The sequence below is a fragment of the Capronia coronata genome (assembly GCF_000585585.1).
Source record: "Capronia coronata CBS 617.96 chromosome Unknown acBCG-supercont1.2, whole genome shotgun sequence".
NCBI lineage: Eukaryota > Fungi > Ascomycota > Eurotiomycetes > Chaetothyriales > Herpotrichiellaceae > Capronia > Capronia coronata.
The window spans coordinates 4,169,694-4,186,970 of record NW_006912894.1 but is presented as its reverse complement, the minus strand read 5'-3'; the positions used below and the strand labels follow the sequence as shown (position 1 = coordinate 4,186,970).

At 53.5% G+C, this 17,277-nt stretch overlaps 8 protein-coding genes across 8 annotated transcripts; 4 read left to right on the top strand and 4 right to left on the bottom strand.

The window, feature by feature from the left end:
- Positions 1-640: 640 nt before the first annotated feature.
- On the bottom strand, positions 641-2,612 carry A1O1_03184 (uncharacterized protein; the record flags this gene model as incomplete). Its single annotated transcript, XM_007724090.1, has 3 exons — positions 641-2,221; positions 2,267-2,553; positions 2,603-2,612. The coding sequence occupies 3 exons, from the start codon at positions 2,610-2,612 to the stop codon at positions 641-643; spliced, it is 1,878 nt and encodes a 625-aa protein (XP_007722280.1).
- A 306-nt stretch (positions 2,613-2,918) lies between these two features.
- A1O1_03183 (uncharacterized protein) lies at positions 2,919-3,959 on the top strand (the record flags this gene model as incomplete). Its single annotated transcript, XM_007724089.1, has 1 exon — positions 2,919-3,959. One exon carries the CDS (start codon positions 2,919-2,921, stop codon positions 3,957-3,959), a length of 1,041 nt encoding a protein of 346 aa, XP_007722279.1.
- Positions 3,960-4,546: 587 nt separating this feature from the next.
- A1O1_03182 (serine hydroxymethyltransferase, cytosolic) lies at positions 4,547-6,238 on the top strand (the record flags this gene model as incomplete). The annotated part of the gene is made up of 4 exons (XM_007724088.1): positions 4,547-4,597; positions 4,685-4,735; positions 4,842-5,206; positions 5,275-6,238. The coding sequence occupies 4 exons, from the start codon at positions 4,547-4,549 to the stop codon at positions 6,236-6,238; spliced, it is 1,431 nt and encodes a 476-aa protein (XP_007722278.1).
- A 768-nt stretch (positions 6,239-7,006) lies between these two features.
- A1O1_03181 (uncharacterized protein) lies at positions 7,007-7,759 on the bottom strand (the record flags this gene model as incomplete). The annotated part of the gene is made up of 1 exon (XM_007724087.1): positions 7,007-7,759. The coding sequence occupies one exon, from the start codon at positions 7,757-7,759 to the stop codon at positions 7,007-7,009; it is 753 nt and encodes a 250-aa protein (XP_007722277.1).
- An 811-nt stretch (positions 7,760-8,570) lies between these two features.
- On the bottom strand, positions 8,571-9,698 carry A1O1_03180 (uncharacterized protein; the record flags this gene model as incomplete). The annotated part of the gene is made up of 1 exon (XM_007724086.1): positions 8,571-9,698. One exon carries the CDS (start codon positions 9,696-9,698, stop codon positions 8,571-8,573), a length of 1,128 nt encoding a protein of 375 aa, XP_007722276.1.
- A 519-nt stretch (positions 9,699-10,217) lies between these two features.
- On the top strand, positions 10,218-11,309 carry A1O1_03179 (uncharacterized protein; the record flags this gene model as incomplete). The annotated part of the gene is made up of 1 exon (XM_007724085.1): positions 10,218-11,309. The coding sequence occupies one exon, from the start codon at positions 10,218-10,220 to the stop codon at positions 11,307-11,309; it is 1,092 nt and encodes a 363-aa protein (XP_007722275.1).
- A 619-nt stretch (positions 11,310-11,928) lies between these two features.
- A1O1_03178 (ubiquinol-cytochrome c reductase subunit 8) lies at positions 11,929-12,351 on the top strand (the record flags this gene model as incomplete). The annotated part of the gene is made up of 2 exons (XM_007724084.1): positions 11,929-11,966; positions 12,141-12,351. 2 exons carry the CDS (start codon positions 11,929-11,931, stop codon positions 12,349-12,351), a joined length of 249 nt encoding a protein of 82 aa, XP_007722274.1.
- Positions 12,352-13,308: 957 nt separating this feature from the next.
- A1O1_03177 (uncharacterized protein) lies at positions 13,309-17,004 on the bottom strand (the record flags this gene model as incomplete). Its single annotated transcript, XM_007724083.1, has 1 exon — positions 13,309-17,004. The coding sequence occupies one exon, from the start codon at positions 17,002-17,004 to the stop codon at positions 13,309-13,311; it is 3,696 nt and encodes a 1,231-aa protein (XP_007722273.1).
- Positions 17,005-17,277: the final 273 nt, after the last annotated feature.

The window sequence follows — 17,277 nt, the reverse complement described above, 5'->3', positions numbered from 1 at the left end:
GGAGCTTCTAGAAGAAGAGTGGACTTGAATCCACCGGAGAGGGACTGATTATGTTATGGGAAGGTTTATGGGTTCTGGATTCTGGATTCTGGGTTCTGGGTTACTAGGAGTGGTAAGGGTATCGGGGTACCTACCTATGATACTAGTAGTACTATAGCAGCTACTATTGCAAGTACTAGAATGGCACTTTTGCCGCAGCCTTGATGACGAGCCTGGACCGCAGGCTGCGCTGACCGCCACTTGCGACCAGCCATGCAACCGCAGCGAATCAGGAATCTCTCAATGAACCCGACGGTGACAGCGTGGAACCTACTGCTCCTAATGCTCCGACTGCTCCTACCGCTGGCCTCTTCTAGTTCATCCATTCTCCAACTTGAACAGTTAGTTCTTCCCTAACTACTTCCGACAAACTACTATGCGCTGCCGATGTCACACGGATGCATCCCCGGCCGCCGGTTCGAATACCCTCTCACTAGTCCCCTTCGCTCACTTAGCCTCGATGCCCGGATTCGTTCAGACACGGTTTGACTCAGGGTCACACCACAAGTGGCCGACGCACCTGTGAAAGCTACGTACCTAAGCGATACTGCCAGTCCCATGTCACCGTCACTGACACCGACACCGACATGTGCGGATCTGTTTATCCTTTTCCGCCGGGCCTCAACTCCTTCCGTACCCAGTCTGTCTTGAATCGTCCATCCGATGTTGCCTTCTGCAACACCAGCGCTACTTGGTCCCCCTGTGTCAATGCTTCAACGTCATGCAGGCCCTGTCCATTCACGACAACGATGTGTCTGTTTGGAATGTCGATCTTCACCACAATCGCCAGAGCCACACAGCAAGAATGTTCGCCCAGGATTGAAGAAAGGGACTGCATACTGCCTCGCGAACGTGGAAGACCTTCCTGGGTGCGAGATACACAAGGTGGCGGAGAGTCGCTATCAGAGTGTTGGTGGTCATTGTTGCTTCCCTCTGAGTCATTGCGCGTCGAGTTCAACCTCTTATCTCTGGGATGTTTCACCGCCACGATAGCCACCAGGTTGCCTTCCAGAACGTCGTACGTGTCTTCAGGTGCGACATGACCGCCTAGCAAGATGATGGCACCCACCTTCGCATCGTCGCCACCATAAGTAAGTGACACTTCGTGGTACGTCCCTCCTAGAATTGGCATGTCATTCCAGAAAGCTCGGTTTATCGACGAGTCGACTAGATGAAAATATGACTGCATTTGCAGGTCATATTCTCTCGCAGCGTGGACCTTGTCGAATACCTGAGAAGGGATCTGCTGAATCTGACACTGACCACTCTCTGCTAATGATTTCCACGGTTGCAGGTGAGGCGACGTGGGACTTGTATCTAGGCAGACAATGTTGGTAGGTGCAATCTTTGTCCACAATTGACGCGCCAACTGCAGTTCAATGTTATTCCACCACTTAGGCGCCAATACAATGACGGGGATCCCCTGGTGTTCGCTGCAATGCTGCCTGGCGAGTTCCAAAAGGTCGAGAATTTGAGTGATGTGCCAGTCGCAGACGTCCGTAAACTGTAAGTCTCCGAGAAACTGCATCTTCAGAATCCGACTGGTGTGCCTGCCTCGGCCGAGCATATGTGTAAACGAGGGTCCAAATAGAGGCTCGGAAACATGAACCAGACTTATCGTGCCTGGAGGCGCAAACTCGGGCATATTAGTGTCAAGGTCGAGAATCAAAGCACCCGCTGGACGCGCATTGCGGAAATTCGCCCCCTGTTTCGTGAGGATCCTATTGAGCAGACATCTGGCCAGAGTCGATACGCCCGAGCACCGTCTACCGCATAACAGAATCCTGGGCGGAGAAGTTGTCGAGGATACCGCGTCATCAGACGGCACTAGACTTGAGATGGTCGATTTCCAAGGAACAAGATCCAGTTCTCTGGAGCGTCGGGGAGCTCTAGGGTCATGATCGAAGGAGTGACCCAGAACATAGAACGACGAAGCTGACCGTTCGACATTGGCTGGAGTCCACATGTCCCTAGCCCCAATAGAGGGGAGATCAATCAACCCATTCTCGAGAGAGTCAAGTTGAAACTCTGCTTTCAAACTCAAAGCTTCAATGGCTGGAAGCGCATGGTTGTTGGGAGCATAAATACGGTGGACAGCAGTGGAAGCATTGATGGTAGCGCCGTAGAGGAAGACCGATCCTTGCTTTACCCAGAGAGTGCAAGCACCGAGGACCACGCATTTCTGCTCAAGTTAGATCATTCTGAGCCCCTGGGAGACGCTGCCTACCTGTCCACGAGACAATCTGATCTTAACAGACGTCTCACTCAATTGATCCACTTCTTTTGTAAAACTGAAACGGACAGCAGCCGCATCCACCAACGCCGAAAATTGATTCGAGGTTCCAACAGGCTGACTCTCGAGTTTGGCATCACTGCTCGGGGGTGAGGCAGCTCGAGACGCGGACTGACTCGACTCATGCTCATCTACTGGTGCTGCAGCGGGAGGACTGGGCGTTGCCAACTGGGCATCACGCAGACGGCGCCGTCGTGCGACTGCGCTGAGCCGTTCACCATCTAGAACTTGGTGAGAATTCTGGGTTGTCCCCGCGATGTAGTCACTTACTGGCTGTCATAAACAAGATGCATCAGAGGGGAGGGAGGCGTTGAGTGAGACTGAAATACTATAATACAGCATCGTTCAATCCGGCATATCAAATATTCAGCAGGCCAAGGTATCAGAATATATCTCGCCGCTTGGAAATTTCTTCAAGTAGTCCACTATCGCCCTTTAGCGGAGGGAATATCCGTGCTAAACGGTACCTTGCCGATCTTTGTTTTCTCCAAATTTTTGTATCGTTCAAAAAATCCCATTGTCAGCTTCAAGTTCGCAGCAACAAGGAATTTACTTTGGGTGTGAATACACCCTGATCAGCTCAGCCATGGCCAAGAAAAAGGACATGGTGCGGCAAAGCAATCTTAGTCAAGAAAAGGTCCAGGACTCTAGTGATGAAGATGGTTCAGTTGGACAAGTGACACCCAAAGCGAAACAGTCTCCCGCTTCCCAAAAGACCAAAAGTGTCCAGAAACCGCTGAAAGGCTCTAAATCCAAACCACCAAGTCCAGAGTCGGAGGAGGAATCAACGGACGAATCATCTGAAGTCGAAAGCGGACAAGACGACTCGGATAGCGAGTCAGCCACGAGCTCAGCGTCCAGTCAGAAGAGAACTGCACCGGCCACCGCCGACTCTCAACCAAGGAAAAAGACCAAGACAGCGAAGACCTCTTCAACAGTGCAGATAGCACCGAAACCTTTCAAAGCACCAGCAGGATACGCGCCGGTGGTGGTGTCAGCATCCGACTATGCCTCGGAGGTGGGATCTCTGTTCGGCGACCTGTCTGCCAAGCAGATCTGGCACATCTCTGTCCCAGATGGTGTTTCGATCGACTCGATCAAGGAGCTTGATATTGAAGCCGCGATAAAGGGAGCGCCGATCCTCAGCAAGAACGGCATCGACTATAACCTTCGTTCCGTGCATACCAAGAACGAGGTTGTCCTTCTACCACAAGGAACGAAGATGAACTACCGACAGTCTGCGAAGAGAGTCGAGCGAGTGTTGCATCTTCAAGAGATGAGCACCACCGAGTCGAAGGACGAAACACCTCTTCTTTTCACCGCTACGGGCTCAGGCAATCCGAAACCCGTCCGGAAACAACCCGAAGGCTTGAAGATGCGCTACGTTCCTTATGGCGCCCCTCCAATCCAGGAACCCGCTGAAGGTGAAGATGAGGATGTAGAGATGAGGGACACTTTGGACATGCCCCCGGAACTCGAACAGACTCATTCACAAACGACATTCAAAAAGTCCAAAAAGTCGAAGCGAGATGGGGCTGACGGAACAAGTCCGGAGAAGAAATCGCGCGTTGAAGATGGACAAGCGTCGTCTGAGAAGAAGAAAAAAAAAAGAAAAAGCGCAGGATAGTTGATGAGGACGTCCTGTAGAAGAAGCAAGCTAGGTACTAACTGCGTGTGATGCCATGTCTCCCACGTCCTATATTGGGTGCTGGAACGAAATACAGTCTGTTTGTTTCTTGTCCCGTTCCCACCGATCATATTAGTTACCCATACGAGGACATGCCTGCAGGCAGTGACATTGGACTGCCACAAAGAGGTCGTTTCCTACCGAGGTAGGTATATATGCGGCTGTTTTGTAGCATGTACGTACTTGCTAAGTGATCTTGAAAATGCCCGACAGGCCGGGCATTGTATCACCACCATGATGGTGTAATAACGAGTATACTCTAATGATTTATTAGCGACGGCATCAACAAACCTAATGAATGAATTAACAGACTACTAGTACTAGTACTAGTACTATATTAGTAGCGCGGGGAAATATTCGCAGGGGCGACACTTTCCCGCCCGCGTCTAACGAAAAAGTTTCCTACTGCACTGCAGTCAAAACAGCTGGAACGGTGACTCTCTTCGTCTGACCCGTTCACACCAGCTCTGCCATACTAGCACTGCATATACCAACATATCTTCGTCTAGTTAACAGATCTGACAAAGATGGGCTCTGTGGCCACCCCCAGCTATGCCTTGTCTCAGGCTCACAAGGAGGTGAGATGAAGCCGCATATCCGCACTGGACGCTGCATTTCCAATGATTCCATGGGCTATTAGGAGGCTAACGCACACTCCCGTCCAGATGCTCGAGAAGTCACTGGTCGAGTCCGACCCGGAGATTGCTGAGATCATGGTAAGTCCTTCTACTTCACTTCAACACATATCAGAACAGAGACCGTTCAAGCACTGGAGGATGTTGTTGAGGTACTGGACTGACCGTGGCTGTTTGTGTCCTGCAGAAAAAAGAAATCAAGCGTCAGCGCGAGTCCATCATCCTCATTGCCTCCGAGAACGTCACCTCCCGCGCCGTCTTCGACGCCCTGGGCTCGCCCATGTCCAACAAGTACTCCGAGGGATACCCCGGCGCACGATACTATGGAGGAAACCAGCACATCGACGCCGTCGAACTCACATGTCAGGCGAGAGCGCTGGAGGCCTTCCATCTTGACCCGGAGAAGTGGGGAGTCAATGTGCAATGTTTGAGCGGCAGTCCCGCCAATCTGCAGGTCTACCAGGCTCTTATGAGACCACATGACAGATTGATGGGCTTGGATCTGCCTCACGGAGGACATTTGAGCCACGGCTACCAGACACCGCAGAAGAAGTGAGTCAGAGAAAAAAAAAGCGATCGGGATATGATTGATATTTGGTTGACTGACTTGTGCAATCCAGGATCTCCGCCGTGTCTACATACTTCGAGACCTTCCCATATCGAGTCAACCTCGAGACCGGAATCATCGACTACGACCGCCTGGAGGAGAATGCGCTGATGTACCGGCCCAAGTGCCTCGTGGCCGGAACCTCTGCGTACTGCCGTTTGATCGACTATGCCCGTATGCGCCAGATCGCAGACAAGGTCGGAGCATACCTGATTGTCGACATGGCCCACATCTCCGGTCTGATCGCCGCCGGAGTCATTCCCTCGCCCTTCGAGTACGCCGACGTCGTCACCACCACCACCCACAAATCCCTCCGTGGTCCGCGTGGAGCCATGATCTTCTTCCGCAAGGGTGTCCGCAGCACCGACCCGAAGACTGGCAAGCAGGTCTTGTACGATCTCGAAGGCCCAATTAACTTCTCCGTCTTCCCCGGTCACCAAGGCGGTCCTCACAACCACACCATCACTGCATTGGCCGTGGCATTGAAGCAAGCAGCCACGCCCGAATTCCGCGCATACCAAGAGCAGGTGGTCAAGAACGCCAAAGCTCTGGAGGTGGAATTCAAGAAGCTTGGATACAAGCTGGTCGCCGATGGCACCGACTCTCACATGGTCCTTCTCGACCTGCGGCCCCAGAGTCTGGACGGCGCCCGTGTCGAGGCTGTCCTCGAACAAATCAATATCGCCTGCAACAAGAACAGCATCCCAGGTGACAAATCGGCCTTGACCCCATGCGGTATCCGCATCGGCACTCCAGCCATGACGTCGCGCGGGTTCGGCGAAGACGACTTCAAGCGTGTCGCTTCGTATATTGACCAGAGCATCAAGCTGTGCAAGAAGGTCCAGGGTGAGTTGCCCAAGGAGGCCAACAAGCTCAAAGACTTCAAGGCCGCCGTTGCCAGCGACACTGTGCCGGAGATCCTGAAGCTCAGAGAGGAGATTGCCGAATGGGCCTCCAGCTTCCCCCTGCCTGTGTAAGGATGGGGCAGCAAGAAGGGGAGAAAAGGATAGTTCTCCGAATGAAAAGCTGAAGGTCTGGTCTGGCGTTTCTGGATCGGTGACTTGTTGGCAGCAGATGTAGTGTCAACTTGGTAGGATTTTCAACCGGATGGCTTCTCATGGGTTTGAGAGGGAAAAAAAGAGGGGGAAAAGGCGTATCTTCAACGATACCCAGGATAGGAAATCTTCCATATCATCATTCCATTCCAGTTCATCTTACATGACGGTGTTCCAGAGCACGCGCTGGCCCCTTCTAGCAAGCGGTATCTTTCCTTTCCTGGGCTCTTTACCACAGTCATGCGCCGTTCCGCTGCAATGGTCAACACTCAGAAAATGGTGGACGAGGATCGTAGCAGTATAACAATCGCATCACCGGCGCCTCTCGTTTCGTTTGGTCAACTGCTGCTCTGCTGCGTTCATATGGGAGGCTGTGTTGACCACTCAGCGTCCAGGACCTCTCTCGTCATGCAAACATGCCTTCAGGTACGGAATCGAGTACGCGTTCGAGTACGCGTTCGTCCCAAGCTCTGTCGCAAGAGTCCTCGTAATTGTTTTCTATCGTTCGGTTGTCTCATGGTCCCCGCAGCTGGACCATCGTGGTAGGAGGATATTCGATCCTTGCAACCAGCGTGTGCATGTGGGTGCTGATGGAAGCCGAAAGCTATCGACTTCTCCCACGTCTCAAATTGCCATATTGGCTGTCTGTTTCTTGATCTGTCTTTCCTTTTCCGCTCCTCTCGTCCTTCCTCAGCCTTCGACACCCTGCATGATACTATCAGTTTCGCCTTCTTGCTTCACGTTCGACACAGCATCGCCCCCATCCGGTGCGTCCTGGATATCCTCCATGATGTCTCCATCTCTCTTCATACTCGAACCAATATTATTCACGTCATTTCCACTCGACCCCGGCGCCGTCGCCATACCAGTCGCAACAGAAGCCAACAGGCCCAATCGCTTCTTCAACAGCCCTACCGTCCTTTCCAACTCGCGGATCTCTTGCTCCTGCTCGTCCACTGACCTCTCGATATCTGGTAATGCTGTAACTGCGGCCCGGGCTTTGACGAGTTTCTGCTTGATCGGGTAGACTTGCGCGGGTAACTCTTTAAGGTCTACCGGTGGGCCTGTCTGGAGGAGAGGGATTTGCGAGGATGGCACAGAGAAGGACAGTGATGCCGACTGTGTCTGTGATAGGGATTGGGATTGTTGGAGAGTAGAAGTCGCGTCAGATGTTGGCTGATGTGGTTGTGACAGTGATTGCGTCTGTGATTCGACTTGGGGTTGTGTCTGAGTCTGAGTCTGAGTCTGGGCTTGTGACGTGGACGACACCTGTTGCGTTGACGCTGGATCTGAAATGGAAGTAGAAGTAGGGTTAGGAGGATGTTGTAGGATATTCAGCCGTGCGATGAGGAGGTAGATGTCGGGAAGGATGGAGAAGGTTGATGGCGCGGGAAACGGTGGGATGTCGGGGTGCGACGAGGGAGGGGACGACGCAGATGGCATCTCGAGGCCGTTTGTCTTCGTCTGGCTTTGAGATCAAAGGAGCTTTCGGAAGAAAGAGAGGCAGGAGCAGCCTGGACGATGATGGCGTGTCTAATCAAGGCACATGATGAGATGTAGTTCAAGTTGTTTTCACCTCAATCGCGGCTTGATCTTCACAGTCTAGGTACCCAGCAGACATACTCCAAATTACCGACCTCGCGAGGTATTCGTGCTCCATAACGCTGGTCCACCCGGACATTTGAGCTAGGCCAAAGGAAGTTAAAACAGCCTCTCTAAGTTTCGAGTAGTGGCAACCTAATGGCCTAAAAGCAGCAGGCTAACCCCAAACCCCATACTAGTACGGTAGCCACGCCATGCCGCCTTTATAGGACGACAAGGCTGCGAGGCTCAAAGTACAACAGCGGCACATGGATTTCTCACCCTCACTGCCACTCGCAAACATATTGATGGTGCGAAGTTACCGGAAAGGTTGTTAGGTCTGGACGACTTCCCATCACCTTCCATGTGCAGCGACCAGACCACAGTTCCGGCGACGCTACGAGAACCGAAAGAATTGGACTTTTTGATGAAGGGCCTATCCTCGTGCCGCAAAGATTTCAAGCACGATAACGATTGTGCCGAAGAAATACTCGGATCCCTCGGCAATCTGCGGATCAGCGAGAGTTAGCGGTACGGTCGGGTGGGAGCCGGTGAATATCGTGGATGTTTTGGTTGTGAAGTCGCTGCGCGAGGGATGCTGAGGCGACCGAGTTCACAACTGAATGGTCTCCCCACACGCTGCCAGCTCGTATCGGTAGGGGAGCCACAGTCATTAGACATCGTTGAAGCCAATACAAGTCTTCTGCAAATTCTTGTCGGCCACAGCCCAGACCCACGCCCTACCTGCTTCGCCGGTGTAAAGGCCAACAAGCTGGTCGTCTCGACCTGCTTCATCTAGCCAGCCTTGATTCTCCAGGACGGCGCTGGCCATGTAAGCCACAAAATGCTGGAATTCAGCGTCATCGTCAAGAGCCAGAGCGTTTCCGGCGATGCCATGACACAAGCATGGTTGCTTTGTCAAGACGCCACGTTTCCAGACATCCCTTTGCGCAGCGGCAATGGCGCAATCGATTCTGTCTCGTAGGTCGGGAAAATAAGGTCGAACGGACCTCAATGCGAGTACTGCACCCGGGCCTCCATGACAGAATTGAACGAGTCTGTCTGAACCCGGTGGCAAGGATGAGGGGAAATTGCCGGTAGGGAACTGGGTGTCGAGTATTTGACTGAGGATGGGTTGGACGGATTCTGCTGAAGAAGGGGACGAAAGAACGAGTTGGCAAAGGATACCAAACGAGCCATGTGCGGCACCGAGATAATATTTGCCATGCCATGTCCAGGGCTGTTTCGTGGACAGGATTCTTCGAACCGTTGTGTGAATCGCCTTATCAACAGGAATCGTGACCTTCGAGTCGTCTTCGAAGCCTGAACGGGCCAGGCGCAGGAGGTACAGATAGCCAGACCGGCCATACAGCCATTCATCGGATCCGGAAGCGTCATTGATGACAGCCTCATAGGAGCATAGCTTCTGCGCGAGACTGGGATCCTCTGCCATCACTGCGCGGACGGCTAGCTGTGCAAGCATTTCATTTGCAATTCCACAATGGTTCGAGTCAACGCTCTCGCGTTGTCCATGGCTGAGATCGAGATATGCTTCTGCCCAGTCTCGGAGGGATTGCCCCTTGAACATCAAGTCTGGATAATGCTGAGACAGGCGAAGGAAGAGGTAGGCGATCGATGTCGGCCCGTAGTAGAGGCCATGGAAAGTCCAGCCTGTCGAACATGTCTGGATGGGCGGGTTGAAGGTGTTGATACGGGTCAATGATGCAATAAGCTCTTCATGGCTGTTGGCCCGCTCCAATGGGTTACTCTCGTTCTTGAAAGACCGGCTTGAGGTGCTCATTGTCAGCGATCGGGAAGGATCAAGGGCCCGACGGCACAGAGAAGGTCAGGATGGCAGATGGGGCGTTACTGGAGAGGGCAATTCGACAGCCATTCCCTGCAGATTGTACAGGAAGACGAAAGGAGGGGATGATTTCATATCGACGACATTTTGGGTCAGTTCGTTTACCTGAGGAGCATTCCACAGACACAACTGCGGGCGAGGAATCTACAGAGTAGAATGAACATGCCCTCGATGCCTCCGCACTGCGCAGCACACGGGGAGTGCTTAGTACGGAGAATCATCCAGCACCTATCAGCTCTACGGTGCAACAGACCTGGAGATGCCTCAATTGCAGGCGCAGTCTATTGTCTATACTCTGCAGTCTATCGAATCCTGCTCCTCAGCCTCGTTGTCAACCATCTTGTACGGATCCCTCCTTTGGCCTCGGCCATGATCTATTCCATCATCCACAGCCTCCATAGAGATATTGGACTATAGGATATTGATATGTCTGCTTGACTAGATCCCTTCGAAACCATGCCACCGTCTTTACGAAAAGCATGCCACGCTTGCACAGCCTCAAAGCGCCGGTGTCGTCCTCAACTACCCAAGTGCTCTCGATGCTTAGAAAGAGGCCTGGACTGCACATATGATCTCGAGCCCGTCTCGAACCTAACAACGACCGGTACAGACCACATCCTCCCCGCACAGCATCCTGTCCGCCAAGTTCTACCTACTCGATTGTACGACTCGGTCGCCGCCGCCCATGCTGATGCGATTCGTTCGTATACGCCGCAAGGCTACGACCTGCAGAAGGGCGTGCAGGTGATGGCTAACCCCGAAACTTTTGAGCTGACCAAGCTGCACCTCAGAAGGATACCTCTGCTGACATTCCAACATCGGTCGACGCTGTATGTCCATGCCCAGGTCTTGTCTGCTGGTGAAGGCTTATCAGCAATTCCGCTGGTAGCCGCGCGATCAGATCCGCCTTCACGAGCAGATTCGACATCGGGTATCGTGCCCACGGAAAAGCGGCGCCTACTATCATTGAACGTCCGGGATTTGACATTTACCCAGTTCATGGCAGTCTTCCATGAGCTGATTGCCATCGTGCTGGCTTCCTATTTAGACAAGAGTCAGACGGATGTCGTAGCCTCGGATTTCCAAAACCTGTCTGAGCTGTTCACCACCTGGGCTCAGCACTTCTACTCCATACTGCCGGAGTCACTGGACAGTAGTCTTTCCGCATGGCAGGCCTGGGTTATAGCGGAGAGCGGCCGGAGAACGATGATCTGCATCGACATGATTCGAGGGGTCATGGAGATCCTGCGGCTGGGATACTGCTATTATCGACCGGGGATTGAGGCTTTGCCCTTCGATGCAAGGACGGGCCTGTGGGAAGCAAATAGCGAGGAAGAGTGGCGGTCTGCCCTGGCTAGCCATGGTGGTGAAGAGTGCAGTCTGATGTCCTGGCACGAGTTCATTGAGAGTGGAGGGCCAGCGCCACGTAAGGAACATGATGGCATGCTACAGCGACTCCTCCTCGTGGGCTATTTCGGCAAGGTTGCTGCGCAATACCAAATGAATGCCGATGACCAATTCCAAAACCATGGGACTCCTTCAACCTAGAGGGTCCGGCGAGGCTTTGCCAATCAAGCCATACCCGGTGTCAACCACTCTGTACGATGCCCGACCTTTGTACTTCAGGCCTATTCCACGGCGCCAAGGACTTCTAGCGAATACTACCAATTCTAGCATCAATGGTGAACAGGGTGAATGCCCCGGCCCATATCCGTCAGACGCCGATATGGCCTCAATGGGTGCCCCATGCAAGGCTGGACGCGTCAATTCCCGATCGGGTTTAAGTTCCACCAGGTGGGCCCATGAGGCTTGGAGGCTATATCCCCATCGCTCGACGATGCTGTGGAGGTGATGGTTTCGAAACAGTCTGACGACGGCACATGCCTATAACGAGCAAATGGACAGCCTCAAGATGCAGGACCTCAATGTCAGACGAACACAACTTTGGAAACTTTGGGCCCTGCGACGTCGCCTGATCTCAATGTCACCCCGAATGTTTGGGTCGCCATTGGTCGCCATTGCTACTGACTGATACCGCATACTGGATGCTCGATAAATATGGCGGACCCCCATATCAGAGAACCCAGTTCTCCCTTTCAACGGTCCATTGCCTGCTACGCTACCTCATTAAGCAGCACGAGCGGAAGAACACATTCTCTTCACGACTATGGAATACAACGAGAACTTGCCCAAAGGGCTCGGAAGGTAAGACACCTCTCTCCTTGTTCGAGCCAGGCCTTGACAGACCTCGGCCATGCTTCGATTCACATAATCCAACCTGCTGCTATGTGTAAAGCCAGCACTACTCTGTCCACTTCTTTCTTCTCCCGTGCAATGATCGTCACTGACCAAACCCTCCTCGCTTCTTTGCGATCACAGAGAACCCGTCTATTGCTGGGGTCACAAGAACGTGCCCAAGCAGGTCGGCATCACATCGTACACGCTGTCCCCGAACCGCTCACGGCCCATGGCCCATGCCTTCCACCGGGCCATCTTCAACACTTTCCGCCGCTCCAAGGCTCAGTTTCTATACGTCGTCCCCCCATTCGTCGTGGCTTGGTTGCTCATGAGCTGGGCGAATCAGAGGTGAGTCTGGACCACTTCCTTGTCAATTTTCTGTTCCCTATCCCTTTCAGCACCGTTTTGTTTGCTTCGCATCTGCCAGTCACGTTTTCGCGGCTACTTAGCCCGGTCTGTATGGACTTTGTTTCCCGTCGGCTGGCGTGGCCTGAGGAGCTGCTGGATCTCCTTTTGTGAGGATGCAAACTCAGGCCGTAGTGTCCAAAAGGCGTTCGAGGGAAAGTCTCTGTCATTCTTGCTTCGTCCATCTGTTCCTTCATGAGCCAGTTTTGAGGTTTATGAAAGCTAAACTCTTTCGTGCTTGTGCTGCATATAGGAACGAGTATCTTCAGTCGAAGTCCGGAAGGATGAAATCCGCCGCTGCAACTGAAAAGATCCCGACGGGACAAGACACCGGTTAAGGACAGAATATGATCGCAAGAAGACGCCCAGGTCCTCATCACAGCCGGGCGAATCAGGTGCGATGTTGTCTCAGTCGTGAATTCTCAGTGTTGGCCTGGACACCTACTCGACCGTTGCATCTATGGTCCAAGTCCCCGGTTAGAGGACAAGCAAGAGGAGACGTATTCCGACCTTAGCTTCGACCTGCTTCTTGATAGGGTTCTATCTGTGTCAAGGGATGATCCAGTGTCGGAGAGAACGAATTACATAGAGCCATACTAGATAGATGAAGAGAAAACGAGAGGATGTGAGAGGAAAGACATGGAAGCTGATTGATCTTGGAGCGACAGTTTGTATGAACTCTTGGTTTGATTTCAGCATTGACACTGCTGATGCGAGGCTGAGATACCTATAACAAATTCAGAAAGCACTGTCATGCAAGCAAAAGAGTTGACCCCGTCGCCGTCTTCATAGGCGTCCGATGCTCACAGACTGGGGCCACATCTCAACCCCAGCCCGGGTTTTGGGCCACCTAGTCCCCATGTTCCCTATCCCTTCAGTTCCCGCAATGACGGGGCTTTCTTGCTCAGATTGTAATGTACAGCTCGTCTCTGGGCAGACCTAGGTCCTTCATATTTGGATAATACGGCACGATGCTGTCCGCGCTGTGGACATAAGCATCATTGTACAGGCGCCAGTACGGGGTGCGGACCTTGCGGGCCGGATGGAACAGGCCGGCCCAGACGTAGTTCATGACGACTCCCGTGCCGACGGCCATGCGGATGGCCTCGATGGCCTCGATGATGCGGTCGATGACGTGCGGGCTGGTCTCGAAGAGGTTGGGATACAGCAGGTTCAGCAGGTGCACCATGGCGTCCTCGCAGCCGAGGCCGACGACGCCCAGCGCGACGTGCTTGACCACGCTCGCGGCCGTTTGGCGGTGCACTTGGTCGCGGTCGATGAGGGCGTCTTCGAGCAGCGGCGTCACGGCGTAGACGTAGTCCTTGGCCATTTCGCCAATGTACTCGAACAGGAAGGACAGGGATTTCAACACGCCGTTCTGCACGTTGAGCTCCGGCACGCGGTATTCGTTCATCAGGGCGGGGAGGACTGTGAACGGCGCGCAGGTCTCGGCGACGATGCCGATGGCGACGGCCGTGCAGACCCGCGACTGACGCTCTTGGACGCGCAGGTTGTTGAGCAGTGTCACCAACACGTCCTGGGGCCCGATGGCCTTGGCGATGAAGCCAAACGTGTTGTTGGCCGCACGACGGATGCCCTTCTTGTGCGCCTTCAGCATGTCCAGCAGCTCAAAGCAGATGCGCATCCACTCGCGCGCGTTGACTGCCTCGGGGCCACGGTCGGCGATACGGCCAACTAGGTCAATGGTGTTCTCCTGGACCTTTTCATGTCGGTTTCGCAGAATGGGCGTCAGCCGAGGGAGCAGGTCTCTGATAGGTGGCTGCATTTGGTTGATGCCAACAACCGTAACAATGGATCTCAGTGCACCCAGGATCGAGCCGAGCACTTCGGGGTATTCCTCGCCCAGGTATTCGTAGAGCACGATGCCCAGTTTGCCCATCAACGCATCCTCGCCGCACTGTTTCATGACCATGGCGATCCGGGAGATCAGGTCGGCGGCTTGTTGACGGACGGTGGCGGACTTGTTGTTGAGCCGCCACAGGATGGTACTGACGATCTGTGGAAGGTAGGGCTTGCAGCGAGTGCCGAGCGCGTTCACCACCGTTCCGAACCCGTTGAGCATGACGATGTCTTCGATGCTCTGTTCCTGGAAGGCAAACAGCATGCCATCGACCAGTCGTTCCTCCAGACGTTCTCCAATGTCTGCAGCACCCAGAGATGCAATGACTTTCTCAATTGTCTCCACCGTCATCTTTCGATAGGCCTCGCTCTCGTCCTTGAGGTTGTTGACAATGCGTTCGACGATCTCGCTGACTCCCACCTTTTGGCCCAGGTCGACAGTGGTTTCCACCACTTGACGGTAGTTTCTCTTGTCCAGCGCCATCCGACGGACCCAGAAGCTCTTGAAGAAATCCGCCAGGACATGTTCTTTCAAGTATCCCGCCGTGACACCGTCGGTGCTTGCGCATTGCGAAACGACCTTCAACACAACCTTCTTCATCTCTTCATCAGGAGAAGCAAATTCTCGGAGAAGAATCTCCATGATTTGACTGGTATAGTAGTTGGCATATTCTTCGTCCATGAGAGGGATGATATAGCCCACGGCCTTCAAGAAGGCGGCCAACCCTTTACCTCGTTGTTTCCGCGCACCAGTCCACAGAGGGTTCAGGATGTCATCGAAACTTTCAATACCGTAGGGGTTTGCGGCCTCGGCCAATGCAGCGATTGCCAATGCTGTGACCGTTCTCACTTTGGCTTGTTCATCACTCAGGTTGTCTGCTATGCAGTCCACCAAACCTTTCAGATGAGGCAGGACTGCACAACCCATGAGAATGGGGATTTGTTGGACAATTTTGACGCCAGTGTGTCTGGCTTGCCACGACTTCTTGCTTCGACAGACCGCACGCAAGAAAGGTAGAAGCGCCGGAATACCCAACGCTGAAGCCACCACCGCGAATGCCCTGGCAGTCGTGTTTCGGACATACTCATCAACGTGATCGATATCGGGTCTCATGGTACTGATCATGTGAGCCAAACCGGCAGCTTTACTGAGATTCGAGATGATCTCCCGGCCTTCGACGCGGGCATAGTAGTCTTGATCGATAAGGAGGGGTTCGATGACGACCAGAATCTTGTGCACGTAAGGTCTGATCAAATCGTCAAGCTTATATAGCACACGGTCGATGACCTTGACGAGCAAATGCCTCTCTTGGTCCTCGAGGGATTTCTCCATGAGCAAGGGCAAGATTTGATTAAATAATGGCCCGGCACCGAATTGTCGAGCATTGTCGGTCAACTGTCGCAAGGCAGTCTTCCGCATCGGAGGTGTTCCGTTCTTCACCTTGAGCAGAAGCCGCATGATCTTGCGTTCTTTCAACTCTTCGACCGACATGGCGTTTTCATCTGCGCCGTCCACCAGTTTCCCGAAATAGGCCATATCCTCGGCTTTGAAGAATTGAAGATCGCCCACTCCAGGGATTTCACTTGGTAACTGCTTGCCCAGCATTCTTGGGTTCTCCGGCTCCTGCATCATAAATCCTCCAATACCCGCGGCATTACCTGCTGTTGCAGGAGTGGCCGCGACTTTTCTTGCAACCGGCCTGATGGGAGCATAGCCGGGAGGAGGCTCTAAGATCGTGTAGCCCTCCGAGGGAAGCATCATGTCGAGCTCTTCGTCTGTCCATGAAGCTCCCCGGCCAGAAATGTCGGTGCCGAAGCCAACGGGTGCCACCTGCGAAGGATGCATAGGCGTTGCCAGACCAGCACTTCCAACCGGAGTGGCCGCAGTCAACGCCGGGGCTTGGTCCCATCGCGAACGTTTCGCCGGAGCGGGAGCACCATCAGGAGCTGGCGCTTGATCCCATCTGGACCGCTTCTTCGGCTCTGCTCCGTCCGGTGCAGGAGTGTCTTCGCTGGAGACGTCCCATCTCTTCTTGCGCTTTCGGCCCGTCGCTTCGACGGTTGATCCTGCGTCCAAATTTTCCTTGTCGGCTTCTTCTTTGAGGACGGGCTTATGCTCCGGGGCGTCACCATCTGCCTGCTTCTCGGCAAGGAGTTTCTTGACACGCTCCTCTTCGCGCTCCAACTCTTGCAGTTGCATGACCTCGCGATATGTAGCACCTTCTGTGACTCCGGCATGCTTATTGGCAGCAAAGGGGTCGGCTCTGGTTGGAGTAAGAGCACCTCGCTCAAACCTTCGCTTCTGGTAATCAGTCTCACGATCTGCTATCCTGGCAGATTTCTCACGTCCAAGCAGAATGTCCTCCTCCTCCACACCAGCACCCGTAGCGAATTCTTTGATCTGATCCTTCGTGGCCGTATATTGGCCAACTAGTCTCCTCGTATCAGCTGCATCCGGCATCTCGTCGTCGTCGCCATCGGCCGGGAGGGAGGTGTGATATCCCGCAAACTTGTCGGGGCCATCTCGATCGTAGAGAGAATTGTCGAAGTTATCGGTCAAAGACGCCTTGGTGGATGAGTCAGTGCGTTGACTGGATGGGTCGAAAGTCTTTGAACCTTTCTTGCCAGCGGACTGAGCGTTGCGCTCTGCCTGCAGGCGCCTCACGGTATCGAAGTCGGCTTGAGAGAGAGTCAGTAGACATCGCGAAGAGTGATCTGGGGTGTACTCACCGTCAGACATGATGAATGTCTAGGGCGACTTCGATCGCGAATGGAGTTGACAAGTATGAGAGGCAAGGATTCGATGAATGAGTTGATCAGATCCTTATCACGTTCTGCTGGTTCCTCTCCGCAGGCAGCCTGATGTTGAAGTGGGTGTCAGGCAAACTTTCTTTCTTGGGCGGTCATGTGATTGATTGCAATTAATAACCACTGCTCCACAGTATCGTTGGTGGCAACCACTACGGTGCAACGTAGGGACTACGTACAGCACTTCCTTCGCACTCTCGTCACG